We start from the raw sequence: 13,631 nt of genomic DNA, 5'->3' as shown, positions 1-13,631 counted from the left end.
TGTCGGTGAGTTCTCCTCCTGGGGCCAATCCAGAGCCCCCTGGACACACTGCTGTGCCCTGTGCTCTGGGATGGCCCTGCCTGAGCAGATGCCCTGCTGTGGTCCCTTCCATCGTGACCCATTCCAGGATTCTGTGATTAGTGAATTTCCTTGTCTTCATAATGTTGACACTGATGTGTTGTATTTTACAGAAATAATTTTGGTTTTTTTTTTTTGTACCTTTACCAAAAGCCCAGAGCAATCAGGACTGCTAGAAAAGGTTACTCTCTAAGACACATTTCAGAGGTAGCATTAACGTGTGAGTTCTTAATTTCATTAGAGCGAGCTCCTTTGGCTTCCCACATTTCTGTTCTAGATGTCTGATCACAGGGACCTTTTAAATAGAAAACAGAAGCTTTTGTTCTTCTTCCGGCTCTCAATGCTTTCAAAAGTCAACCACCTGCTGTAGGATATTTGCTTTGATTTAGTATTTGATTTAGCTTTGATTTAAATTTACTCCACCTGCTTATTTTTCTTTTTTTACAAAGCAATTAAGCCCAAAAATTCAGGCAAGTTGTCTAGCAAACCCCTAGGGAAGATATTTCTGAAACTCTTCCTTTCCTTCTCTTGCATTTTTCTTGATTCCCATAAAGAGAATTATGTAATTGTTTACATTATGATCATTGTGGTGAAGCCACAGTTATGGTCACCAGAAGAACAGATCTTTTTTGACATAAATTCTACAAAACTGAAACAGTAATTATTTTTTTTTTTAAATCTAAAATTTATGGCACTGCACGTATAAATGCAAATTTTACTATTTCCAGAACTATTGCCATATCACACACCCACCAAAGAACCCCATGTTTTTTCATTTTGATGGTTTTGTGATTGTGGATTCTGCCAATTCTCTTCTGTCAAGGAGCAGGGTTGTTCTGCTCCTTCTTTCATCCTCCTGGTTGCTGTATAACCTCTGCCCTCATGTATTTTGGTCTGTCTTTCTCTTCACTGACAAGTCCAAAGAATTTCTAAGGTCTACTGCACATGAACTTTGCAAGTTGAAAGAATTTTTACTTCTACCACCATACCACAAGGAAAATCTTCATGACTGATTTTGGATTAAAACATGCTAAAAAAGTAAAATGAATCTTAACAAAGGCATTTGCAGAACATTTGTTCCGCAAGATTTTTTTTTTTTAATTAAATTCAATAGGTAAATTTTGGTATGCCAGAAGAGTGAAAGGAATAAATAATGAAGTTACAGAATAATTTTCCTTAATACCAGGAACTTCTAGCCATTATTTCAAACCTCTCTGTTTTTTGAAGAAGTCACTTGCTAATACATATCTGTCCTTTTATGGCTGAATCCTTTTTATGACCTTTGCTATGATTTCAGACTTCATTGTGTTTGCCTTCCAAAAAAAAGAAAGCATGTTTTCAAAGGAAGCATAATCACTAATAGAAATAGGTTTCTGTGTTTTTCTGGGAAATAGTTGTCTTTCCTTCACAACATGATTCTATTTTTCTTTTTCTCAAAATCCTTGAAGACCTAAAGTGCTTACAACCCATTTTACAGCTAAATCATTTTTCCTTGCTCTGTTAGTAAGCTAAATGACATTAGGCCATGAGTAAATTAGATGGGAATTGAACTGGGAGAGCTGTTTTTCCTACAGTATAAAAAGGATTCTGTGTCTGCTGTGTGCATTTAAACCTGTGCGGGACAGGATTTTTCTTCTCTGAACTTCAAACCAGCAGCTTTTTTCGAGAGAGATCACTCAGCAATGCAGCTACAAGACTGAATGAAAAAAACAGTCCCTCTCATTTCTGAAGAGTACAGGTCTGTTTAGACCAAAAATGCCAATTAGCAAGAAAATGCCCTGATGATGCAGGAAGGATTGAAAGCAGAACAGTTCCTAGTGAGACATCCGTGTAAGCACACACATAAAAAGCTGAGAGAATTTCTACAACTGATGTGTAATGTGATTTTTGAATTCCAACACCACTAGAGCACCTTGGAAAAGAAGCTCTGAGGATAAAAATGCTAAATAAAAATGAGGATAAAAACAGAACCCGTGCAAAACTTGCTGAGGCAGAAGCAGAGCCAGATGCTTTTAGAGAGCTGGGGAGTTTGCCTCCCTTATCTCAAAATGCAAGGCCGCATTATACAGTGCTAACACATGCAAGCAAAACCTTAGAAGAGTGAAAAAACTCACACCTTCAGTCCTGGAGCTGGGCTGGGTGCCACAGATCTATTAATAGAGTTCTCAAAGCCCAGAAGGGTCTCTGCACTGTCCTAGGCGCTGTTCTCAGAGCTGACAAGGTCAGCTAAAACTCCCGTGTGAATTCAGTGACTACAACTGCAAGGGCCAAATTCCTCCAGGCACATCTGAGGTACACTGGCATGAGAAAGTGATAAAAGAGCCACAAAACCCATCTTATCTCCTTCAAACCTGAAAACAACCTTTGAAAGTTTTTTTTTTTTTTTCCACGTTGTGTTCCCTTTCATTTGACCCTCAGCCAAATCACTCCATAATCTCCACAGCTCCTATGAGGAGTAAGTGGATTTACGTCACTGCTTTCCCCCGAGGAAACCAGATCCCAGCAGTTTGCTCACACGCTTTCTCAGAGCTGATGATCAGGTCACACACAACAAAGAACACCTTCAGATTTTATTCAGATTTCCCCTTTTCCTCCTTTAAAGTTTCTGCTGAGTTTACAGTGTTTTCTTTCAGTAATAATGAACATCTGTGACAGTGGAGGAGCCAAAATAAACCCTGTCAAGGAAATTCTATGTAGTTATGCTAAACAAGTTTTATTCACAGGTTTAAGTTTCGTACTAAAAGGGGTACAATGTCTTCCCACCCTGACATTACTGAAAGTCATGTATACAATACCAAAGGATTGCCATGTCCTTAAGATGATTTCTCAGTCGTATTGTCCCGGAATAAAAAGCAGTTGTGCAGCTTTCAAGTCATAACAAGGGGCTCAGTGGTTATTGTGCGAAATGTTTCTTTTATCACCATGATGAAAACCAGCCCGTGCTGGGAGGGAACCCACTCTAAGCAATTCAGGCATCAACCATTATCTGGGGCAAGTGTTGACCTGGCCTCAGACAAAATCCTTATTGTTCCCTTTGTTGTTCCCCTCAGTCTCCCTCGCAGTGTTTAGTTAGGATATGCAAATTGTACATGAAAAGAAAAATCACAGGTAATTCACTCCTTTTCCAGCTTCAACAGCTGGAACTGGCAACAAGTCCTCATGAAGTGATGTTGTGCTTAAGCCTTTATCTTGCTGCTTTTGCAATGTAAGGTAGATTTAAGAAGGGATCAGTGGTCTGTACAGCTCTGTAATTCCCTCAGAAGTACCAATATGCTTTCCTTTTTTAATGCTTTTAAATGCTTCAGTTCTTTTTGTCCATGATGACCACTTCAGATCTTTAATTCAAAACCCCAAAAACTTATTTCTCATGTCCTCTGTTGCAATATCCAAGAAAAAGAGTCACAGACATTTCTATGGGCTTTTTAGGAAGAGTCAATGCAGCATCTTGCATATATATACAATAACAAACCAGTTATTATTATTCCTATCTATCGCCAATAAATTGACTTGAGACCATGTTCTTATAACACAAAAAAACCCCCCAAAAATACAAAGGAGTTGCAAAGGTGTCTCCTACAGTTTCACCTTTCTAACTGCTTTTCAGAAGCAATGAAAACCATGGAAATCCCTTAAATGCTTAGAAATCTTACCCCCTGGTAAATGTAACCTTTCCATGCACTGTCTCACCAGTGCAGAGCTCTTCCTTCTTGCTTTGCCCTCAGTCTTTGCCAGTATTTTGCTCACCAAGGAAGTCTGTTAACAAACGTGATTCAAACAGGACGGTTTTTTGTGTGCTTTTCTTAAGTTTAAAGAGCTCTTATTCTTATCCTAGAATTCAATGTATCCAAAGAAACCTCTTGCCTCTGACGTGAGGTCTTTAGGAGTTGGTAATGAGAGACCAACCAGAGCAAAGCAGAGAAGTCAATTCATGAAAAGAAATTTGGGGTGTTATGTAACTGAAGGCCAATCCACAAAAAGCAAAAACTGTTTTTCACAGATCTCAGAGGAAAAGACAGAAAAGTCTTTTTTATTGTTAAATGCTACAGAAAGTGTTGATTCAAAATGCTCTCAAATACTGTGGGAGCACTGGCACAAAGTAATTGTTTCATAATGTATACTAGTGAGTTTAGGTGCTAATCTACAATAATGCTTAGAGACTGCCGAGAGGAACTTATGGGAAGACATAGGAAAAGACAGCCTCTGCCCTCGAGAACCTAAAATATATATTGGAAAGAAAAATTACGAAACTTGACCTTATGGATAATAATCTAGAATGAGCATTCCACATTACTCAACTTCCAACAGTTACCTTGCCAGTAATATATACTTGGGGTGCTTTGGTCTATACAAAAGACATGAACAGATGACTCCCAAAGAGTGTTTTATTTTGGAGATCTTTTTCTTTCTTTTTTTTTTTTTAAATATTACTTTGTCCATTTAAAGAAAAAAATATTTCCTATTTAGGATGAACTGAGAAAGCTCCCCTGACACAAAGCCAGCAGTCACTGCTCACTGAAGTTAATAAAGCTGTGGTTACACAAGACAGAAACGAAGCTCAGTCCTCTGACTCTGTTTCAGCCCTGGTTGGTTTTCTAATGAACAAATTAAAAGGTATCATTCTACACCACGCTCGCAGGAAGACTTGTGTGGATTATGTAAACCATAAAATCCACACGTTCCAGAGTATCAGCCAACAGGCCCTAGAGTGGAGGGAAACAACGCCTCTCTTTGAAGAAAGGAGAAAATGAGGACTTTCTGCACCTTTAAAACATCTTAAAATGAAAGCTGAGATTAGGAAGAGAAAAGAAAGGATCCTTCCCACCCCAGAGCTGGCTACTGATGGACGATTAGGTGCAAGGAAGAGCTGCACCATTATCCATAACAAACACAACCCTGCTTTTTGAAATTGTCTTTCAGACCACATCCGCAAAAGTAAAGATCTTCGTAATAGGAGAGAAAAAGTGTCATATCTGCTGCAGTGCAATTTGACTGAATGAATTCCAGAGATCTGCAATGAAACAACAGAAATAAATGTAACTCTCCCATCTCAAATTTTACCTTTCGTGTATGAAGTGATTGACTAAACTGAAATAGTTAATTTTTATAATTAGCTCAGTTCATCATTAAAAGAAAACCTAATTAAAACCAGGCTGACTCCTCATTTAGTTCCTATGCAGAAAAGGATTTAACATTAGGAAGATACTACAGTCATTGCTTATCAAGGCTTTTGTCCTAAACCCCAACCCAATAAAAACAAACAAAACCATTTGATATTAATCTTAATTTTGCCAAGCTAGAGTCTATTGGCAAATGGAAAAATCTCCTACAGGGATGTGTAGAAGTTCCATATATTTGACATGTGGCTTCCTTGAATATCATGTTTTCTAGACCTCCAGTATTGAAATAAATAGATTTAACCTTTTCTGCACAAGAGATAACTGTATTACTTTGTGGGGACTCAGCGAACTTGAGGGAAAGGGGGCAAATTTCCCAACACATCCATGAGGTTCCCACAGCATTCCAGCAGGATGTACAGGCTGGAAATGCTAATATTTCATAGTGGAACAAGAGATGATGCAATTTCAGGGGACTGAAAATGAAATAGGTTTCATGAAATACGCCAAATGCCCCCTTGGGTGCATCCCTGGGGTTCATGGAATTCTGTGGTTTTCCTTGTAGTTTGCTTTTAAATAAGACTAAATTAGAACCATGGCTCCTGTAAGGAAATTTGGCATTACAAGATATATAATCAAAGTTGTATTATGTTCTTTGAACTCTCTGCAGAGAGCAGGATTTTAGTTTTTGATAATGGGCTCGATGTTCATTAGCATGCACTGCGTATTTTTCTTGGGCCTGTCTCCGCAGTTCTTCTGAAATAGCCATGAGTATGGAGAGTTATTAGGAAAATAGAGAAGAGTTTGAATAATGGTGCTTCAAATATGCTGAAGACATTGCATGGTCCCACACACTCACCTAAGACCAGGATGATCCTGTGGTTACAGGATTAGTTTGGGGATCTTGGAATTTTGTCATGAACTTCTTGTGCAGATGGAATGAAATCATTGATGCTCTGGGCCTTTATTCTCACCAGGAGTAGCATTTCCTTCTCCCACCTGTTCCCTGTTCATTACCCACATGCTTCCAAATAATATAGCCTAAAAATGTTAAGATGCCTTGGTAGCCAGTGCTGTTTGGACCTACAGAAATATCCCCATGCTGGTCTGGCAAAGGCAAAGTTAAGACGAATTTTCAGGAACATTTTCAGGGGGAGGAACTAACACAGGAACCAATCTTCAGGTCAAATCTTCATCTTTGCAGTACAAAGCTGGTAATAAGAAAATAACATTCCTTGGATGAATATTAAGGGCATTTAAGCAGCAGCCCAGGAGCAGCAATCCACTCCTTGTCGTTTAGAGCCACAGAAAGACAAAACAGATCTGAGCCAGGGTTAAATGACAGGACAAGTTCTAAAAGATTGGTTTTCATTTTCATATGCTGTTGAGTTCCCTGCTGCTGAGTAACAGCTGAAGTGGTGAAATATTACGGGAAAAGCCACTCTCGCAGTGTGTCTGGCCCAAGCAAAACCCAAAACGACTGAAAGAGTCAACATTGCTTTTTTTTCCAAAGGAGTGACTCTGCAAATCCAACACATGACATGTGTGTAAGTGACAGGGTCCAAGTTCGGAGAAGCGCTAAGCACCCTCAAATCTCCCCCGAGGTAGTGGGAATCACAGGTATTCCCAGCAATGGCAACACCAAGGGTATCAGCACAAGGAAGGATTGTAGGCTCAGGCCTGTTTCCAAGTCAGACTGAATCTCGAAATTCCTCACGACAAAACTGTTGCTAACTTAAACTTTTCCTGTGCTTTTGTCCCCTCCGTTAGGAACTTCTGCTCCCTAGCAACACAACTGGTGATTCAGGGAGCAAATTATCCCCTTTTCCACATTTCAGTGCTCTGGAAAGCGCTGCAAGCTCAGCACTGAGCTTTGCCACAACGCCTTCTAAAGTCTGTGGAAACACTGCCTGTGACTTCCAGAGGGTCACATGAACTTATGTGAGCTGGCAGATTTTTATGGTCAAGATCCTGAGCTGCTGAAAGTTCGTAGGCTCTGTACATCCAGAAGTTCAGCACAATCTGCCAGCCAGGAGCACCATTTTCATTGCCTCCACACACTATAGGTTAAGAACAACCCCCTCTGTTAATCATAAATTATTTCCAGAAAAAGTACCTTTGCCTTGAGCTTCTGTATCTCTGTGAGCAATAAAGAGCTCTGCCTTCCCTCTTTCCAATCCCTTAACCCTGAGAGTTACACAGATCTGTCAGACTTCAATCCCTGCAATTTTTTTATTCCTCTAATTCAAAAGAGGTTTCATTGGTAACTTCATGGAAACCCTTCTGCTTCTGACAGAAAAAAACCGTAGTGAAATGTGCATTATTATAGCCAGTATGAATTTACCAAATTACTCCGTAACGGTACAACAGAATTGGAAGTTACTCATACTCACGGAGACAACCAGACAACAACTTGATGATGTGTGGCCTCCCCTACACACCTGATAATGCATTCCCTGCCCACAATGTTTTGGCTTTTCCTTTGGAGCAAGCGAACCCCCCAAAAAATTCATCAATACAGATCAGATTGTGCAAACTTCTATAACCTGAAGGATGTGGTTTTGTGTGTTTTATTTGATTGTTTTTACTGCACGGCTAAACAGTCTTGAAGGTTTTAACCTAGGAGGAGAATAATGTTTTTCATAATTTCCCAGTGTCTGCTCATTTCTAACGTGCTAGCACAGGAAGGACAGCAGTGCTGCAAGAAATATAATCTTGGCAGCATTTTCAGCATACCCAACTTATTAGAATTTTCTCAAACACGGCCAATACTTATATTGAATAAAAATTATTGGTGCACAATTCAAATAATCTGATCATGCAATGTTGACCTGAAGTTTGTATTTCCACTTTTACACTTTGTTGTGATTCAGGCTTTTATCACAAAACGCCTGAGATTTCTCTGTACTTTGTAAAACACTGTGTCCAGTGAGGAACACGATACCTTGTTTGCATTATTCATAGGACCACTGCTTTCTATTGTGACAAATTCAGAAGAGTATACTTACATAAAATATAAATATTTAAATATAAATTACTTATGCAGAATGTGGCCCCAGGCTCAGGCCTTAAAGTAAAGCAGTGAAAAGGAACATGCACAAATTGGATTTCATAATGTTTAGAAAATACTCTGAAGAGCAGCTACTGGGGTTTTTTTTCCATGTTTATGAAGGAAACTTTTAATTCAAATTTGTTAGCTCTCCTGGGATAAGAGGACAATAAAACAAGGGTCATTCTAACTGTACCCAACTATTTAATTAACCAAGGTAAGTGAAAATTTGCATTTTAAGTTGTATTCTGTACTTTTAGTGCTGTTAAATTCAAGTATCCACAAAAACAAAAGGAGAGTTTGTGTATCACTTCAATTTTAAGGATTTTAATAGAACTTAGGAACATAACTGAAAAAAATTGGCAATCTGGGGCAAAAATCCCATTAATCACAAGGAGGTTTAAAACAGACCTCACCATCAAAATTTTACCGATTCTTCAAATGTCAAAACTGATGTTGGTACATAAGCTAAGCTTAGAAGTCAATACCAGAAACATTTTCATGCTAATGTGAGGACAGACTGGGTAACCAGAGCAGATTTAGAAAGCCCAGCTGGAGCAACAGGCTCTTAAACACAATAGTATTAAAATAAAACAAAACAAATAGAAACTATGGCAAGGTAAAGTTACAGCTTTTGCTGAGAAAGGAAGTATGCATACATGAATGTTACATAAAAATTAAATAAGTTTTCTTTGATCTCTTAACAAGAAAACTAAACAAGCTGGTGGATATTCTCCAAATAACTTCTCACGATTAGAACTTTTTCTGATGACTGAATTCCTTCCCAAAAAGAACAAAGATGGGTCCCCTCTGGGACAGGAGACCTGAAAGCCAGAAATAATCACTGTCTACGCATCCTATTGTTAGATGGTGTCCAAGGTTAAGAGTTTTGTAGGACTAAGGACAAAGACCATTTCCCTCAAATGACTTCCCATGAATAGCAACAGGACCGTGGTTTAAGCAGGTAAACACTGTCCTCTTTGGGTTTGGGAATTCTGATTTACTGTTCTACTCTTGTGGCCTAGTGTCCTTCATTCTTCATTTAAAAATCCAGGTTTTAAGAAACCAGATTAAGCCCCAGTGTTCTACCATCATCAGCCAAAAATGAGTGCAATTCACTGGTCTCAACATATTTTACAGCTGAGAGCTCTAAGAAAGGACTTAGTAAGAAGAAAATAAAGCCCCTATCTACAGATCACAGACTCTCAACTGTAAATGGTGGGTTCTACATATTTATTTCCCTCTCCTCATCTCAGCCTCCATCAAGAGGACAGGTGAGTTCCATACACAGGAACTGCATAGACCAGAAAATGGCAAGGGAAGTGGCCACCTTCTCCTGGAACTTCAAATTAACTGACCAGGTTTGATACTTCAGAGCTCACCTAAGGAAATCTCACTCTTGGTGAGCTGATCATTCAGTGCACATGTCTGACCAAGGCCCTTGGCAGTGAAAAATATTCCCAAACACTTTTACGAGATGGATACTATCACTTTACAGTCTCGAGTGCCAAACAATATATTTAAAAAGACGTTATATGCAACTAATTATCAGTCAGGAATGTGAGGTTAGGGAAAAAGGTGTTGGAATGCAATAATGAGTACAGAAAAGGCAGCATTTAGTCTGATAGAAAAATGAACCCACCAAAGGTTCAGTTCTGCAAGGGTGGGTCTAAGCGTCTTAAACTCACAACTTAAAAAAAAAAAAAAAAGCTGTATATAATTCCATTTGGAAATTGTTATAAACAGGAAAAAACTCATTTATGTAGTATGTTCTACACAGAAAGAGTAAAACTAAATTCACAGATGCGTATAGAAAGGATACTTCCATAACCTGTGTCTTCCTTCACACATTTCCTATCTGCTGCCAGCTTCAGGCGTGCATGGACAATTACAGAAACCTCATTTGATGAAAAAGCAATGAAACTGGGAAGGAAACTGTCTTTGTAACAATGCTCAAGCATTTCACTCAAAACTTAGAATTTTAAATAAAAGCCTTAGTTTTCCCTATTGAAAAAAATGCTGCGAATTACAGTACAGATAATGAGGCTTTATAATTCAGCCTCATTTTATATAATCAAGTCAAAAGCGTAAGTTATCCATCAAGTGAAGAAAATACCACATTTGACTCAAAAAGACACGAGTTCTAAACACACTGCGATTCGCACTATTTAAAATATTTCCAAAAACTATCATAAAAATCTTAGTAATACCACTGCCACCAAAAAAACCTGTAAGACTTTTCAAGTTGTATTAAAGATGATTAAAGTATTTTAAAACTTTCTGTGAAGTCTTGCCAACGTCCAGCCTTTGTTCAGCACAATATTTCAGTGTTTTTTTGTGAATTTACAGTACAACAGAGCAACAACAAAAATGACAACAAAGCCAAATCCTTGAGGCCTTTGGGTCTTCTCTTTTAGACTAACCTTTAATTGTCTCCTTATCCCAGCAGAGTAAACAAATTCAAATAAAAAGTTTCCTTCGTAAAAAACAGACGGTTAATTACTCAACATTTCTCATCAGATATTTTCACTCAGGCTAAAAAGGTGTTAATTTTTCTGCAGTCTGTCCCAAAAGAAGGCATCTGAGGGGTTTAGCAGCCACTGGGAGCCGGCAGAAGAGGGTTTACCCCTCACGCGCCGACACAAAGAAGCCCTGAGGCCAACGCTGGAGCCCCTCTGGAAGGTGGCACTCAGTGCCCAACACACAAGGAAAAGAGGCAGAGCTCCTCACCCAAAGGGGCTGTACCCTTCTGTCGCGGCAGGCACGCAGGCGAAGGCAAAGAAGAAAGAGAGGGGACTCTCCGCAGGGGTTCCACGCACACCCACACCCGCGAACACGCAGAGACGAAAACATGAACTGGTAGGCGGGTCCAGGGCTCTTATACTGGGCACGGAATAGGCGGGGAAAGGGATCTCAGCCAATGGGATCCAGAGAAGCGGGGAGATTGACAGGAAGGGAACCAATGGGAACAACACATAGGAGGGACTCAGGGAAGGAGCCAATGGGGCGTCGAGGTACAAAGAACTTTCTAGAACGGATAGCTATTAAAGAAGGGAAATGAATATACATAACTTCATACATGAAACAGGGAGGGGAAACATGAACCAATTGGGAGAAAACATGCAAAAGACAGAACAAGGGAATCCTAGGTTCTCCCCGTGACTGAAGTTACATGCTAGACTTGGGTTGCTGAGCACCACAGCTAGTTGTCTGAGTTGTCCTCAGGAAACAAAGTGGGCAGAATCCCCTGCACCACCAGAGGCATCATCCATTTTGTTTAGGCCAGGATATGATCGTGATCAAGAGTCTGGGGCATGGTGGGGAAGAAGCCAGTCTTAATATAAATGAGCTTGAAATACTATCTCAACCACAGAATCAATATTATTAAATTCTAGGGAAGTATCAAGGAAGACAATTAAAAATCATATTCAGATTAATTAAACCAACCTTGTTCAGGTTTCTCTTATTTCATGCTTCAAAGTTTGTGATTAACTGGCAACATAAGGAATAAGAGGATTTTCTGTTTTTCTTCAGTGACTTTCTCATGAACCTTAAATTGCCAGAATAACTATGCTCAACATAACAAAAAAATGACTTCTGTGGTCATCTCAAGATCATCTGCAGCATCTTAATATGGCTAAATTTGTATTCCCTTGGTGCTTTCTTCTAAATTTAGCACATTGTTTTGCTGTTAAAAATAAGTTTCTTTGTTGCTCACGTACTCAGCGCGATGGCGACACACTGTCTGTTCTGGTGTGCTTGAAGTGTCGTGTCTTCTAGCAACCAGCAGACTTGGGGAGAAAATAAACCTGAGGTAACTATTTCCAGTGATTGGCAGCAAGCACTCCGTGGTTCTTGTTTATTTCCACATCGGGAAGAATATTCCCTCTGCTCCGTGTACAAAGGGATTCCTCAGAAGCGATAAAACTCCAGCACTGGAATAACATGCCACTGGAAATACAATGTACAGCTTGAGAGCACTGCCAGAATCTCAGCTGCTGTCACTCTCCAGAGCCAGCGGAATGATGCCAATTTGCAATTTTTAGGGATATGGTCCCAGGGTGTAAAATGCTAGAGGATAAAATAAGACCTGGTATTGTTGATTCTTTTTTTTTTCCTGTTTGGCTAGATATATAATAAACAGTAACTTCTCCAGAAGCCTGACAGAACAGCCATTTTGCTCTAGAGTATGTAGACAGTTTTAATTTAAACACAACGTCACCAGAAGATATTAAACCAGTGAATCTGCCTCTGCTTAGCGTGTGTGAAAGGAAAATTATGTGGAAAACATCCAGGAGTTGTAAACGTCTAAATTTTTTTTCCTTTTATTACCAATCATTAATCTGAGAGATGTCACCCTAAAAGTTGTTTACTTAGCTCTTGATCTTCAGTGAAGTCATAATTTTATAGATTATTTTTAATTTCTTTTTGGATAGTGTTTATAGAGTTACTGAAGTAAATGCTGTTACGGCATTTAGGCCTAAGAAATCTTTGCCCTGCAAGCAATTATATTTCTGTAAAAACACCTGCAGGACTGGAGACTTGAGGATTTAGCTCAGATTCTTTCCCAAGAAATCTAGCCCCCAAATAAATCAGTTTACCTCAGAAGAAATGTGTGCTTACTCCTGATCAGGTTTTTGTGCCTAATGCTAATACTGAAATACTTGAGTTTACCCATAAAGCAATGGAACAGAAAAATTTTATATTAAATACAAGAACACCTGTGTTATATATAAGTATGCACAAGAAATACATATAGATATGGAAATGTTTAAAAAATGGTTTGCTAGTACGGTCTATGAAAAATTTAACCTAATATTGCTGTAAGTGTGTGCAATATATAGGCTAAAAAGGGAATATCATTGATCCATTAGAGGATCTTCTTTAGAAAAATAGAAGAGGTGGGAAAAAATGCTGCAAATTTTGGGTTCAGCCTTTGGTTTTTTGTTGTGGCAGGGCCAGGCTCCCTCTGTGCCAGGGCCTACTTGGAAAGGAAAGATGGTGACAACCACAAAGCACTTGGATTTTCCAGTCTGAGCCAGGGCCTTCTGCCAGGGCACTGCAGAGGAAGGAAGGGGGAGGAAGCTGGAGGAGGGACGAGGATATTTACACAGAATCGCAGAATATCCTGAGCTGGAAGGGATCCACAAGGATCATCTAATCCAGCTCGTGGCCCTGAACAGGACACCTCAAGAATCCCACCCTGTGCCTGAGAGTGTTGTCCAAACGCTTCTTGCACATGGCAAATGTTCTCTTGATGGAACTACTCTTGGAACCCTGGACTAGCAAAACCTTGAGACAGAGACAGCTGCTCCCACATCACAGGGGAAAAGACTGCCTACGTGTTGTGGGAGAGGGAAAAACCACACCTGGGTAACACACAGCATTCC

The 13,631-nt window shown here is 39.5% G+C and overlaps 1 protein-coding gene across 1 annotated transcript in view; it reads right to left on the bottom strand.

The window, feature by feature from the left end:
* Positions 1-13,631, bottom strand: part of LOC108446629 — a 122,413-nt gene that overhangs the window by 96,228 nt on the left and 12,554 nt on the right. The window contains exon 2 of the mRNA XM_017733720.1: positions 10,972-11,124. Within this exon, the coding sequence (XP_017589209.1) occupies positions 10,972-11,124 (153 nt within the window). The remainder of the gene's footprint in view (positions 1-10,971; positions 11,125-13,631) is intronic.

Source organism: Corvus brachyrhynchos, unplaced genomic scaffold, assembly GCF_000691975.1.
Source record: "Corvus brachyrhynchos isolate BGI_N302 unplaced genomic scaffold, ASM69197v1 scaffold55, whole genome shotgun sequence".
Taxonomy (NCBI): domain Eukaryota; kingdom Metazoa; phylum Chordata; class Aves; order Passeriformes; family Corvidae; genus Corvus; species Corvus brachyrhynchos.
Note: the sequence above shows the minus strand (reverse complement) of the source record. Positions and strands in the feature narration are given on the sequence as shown.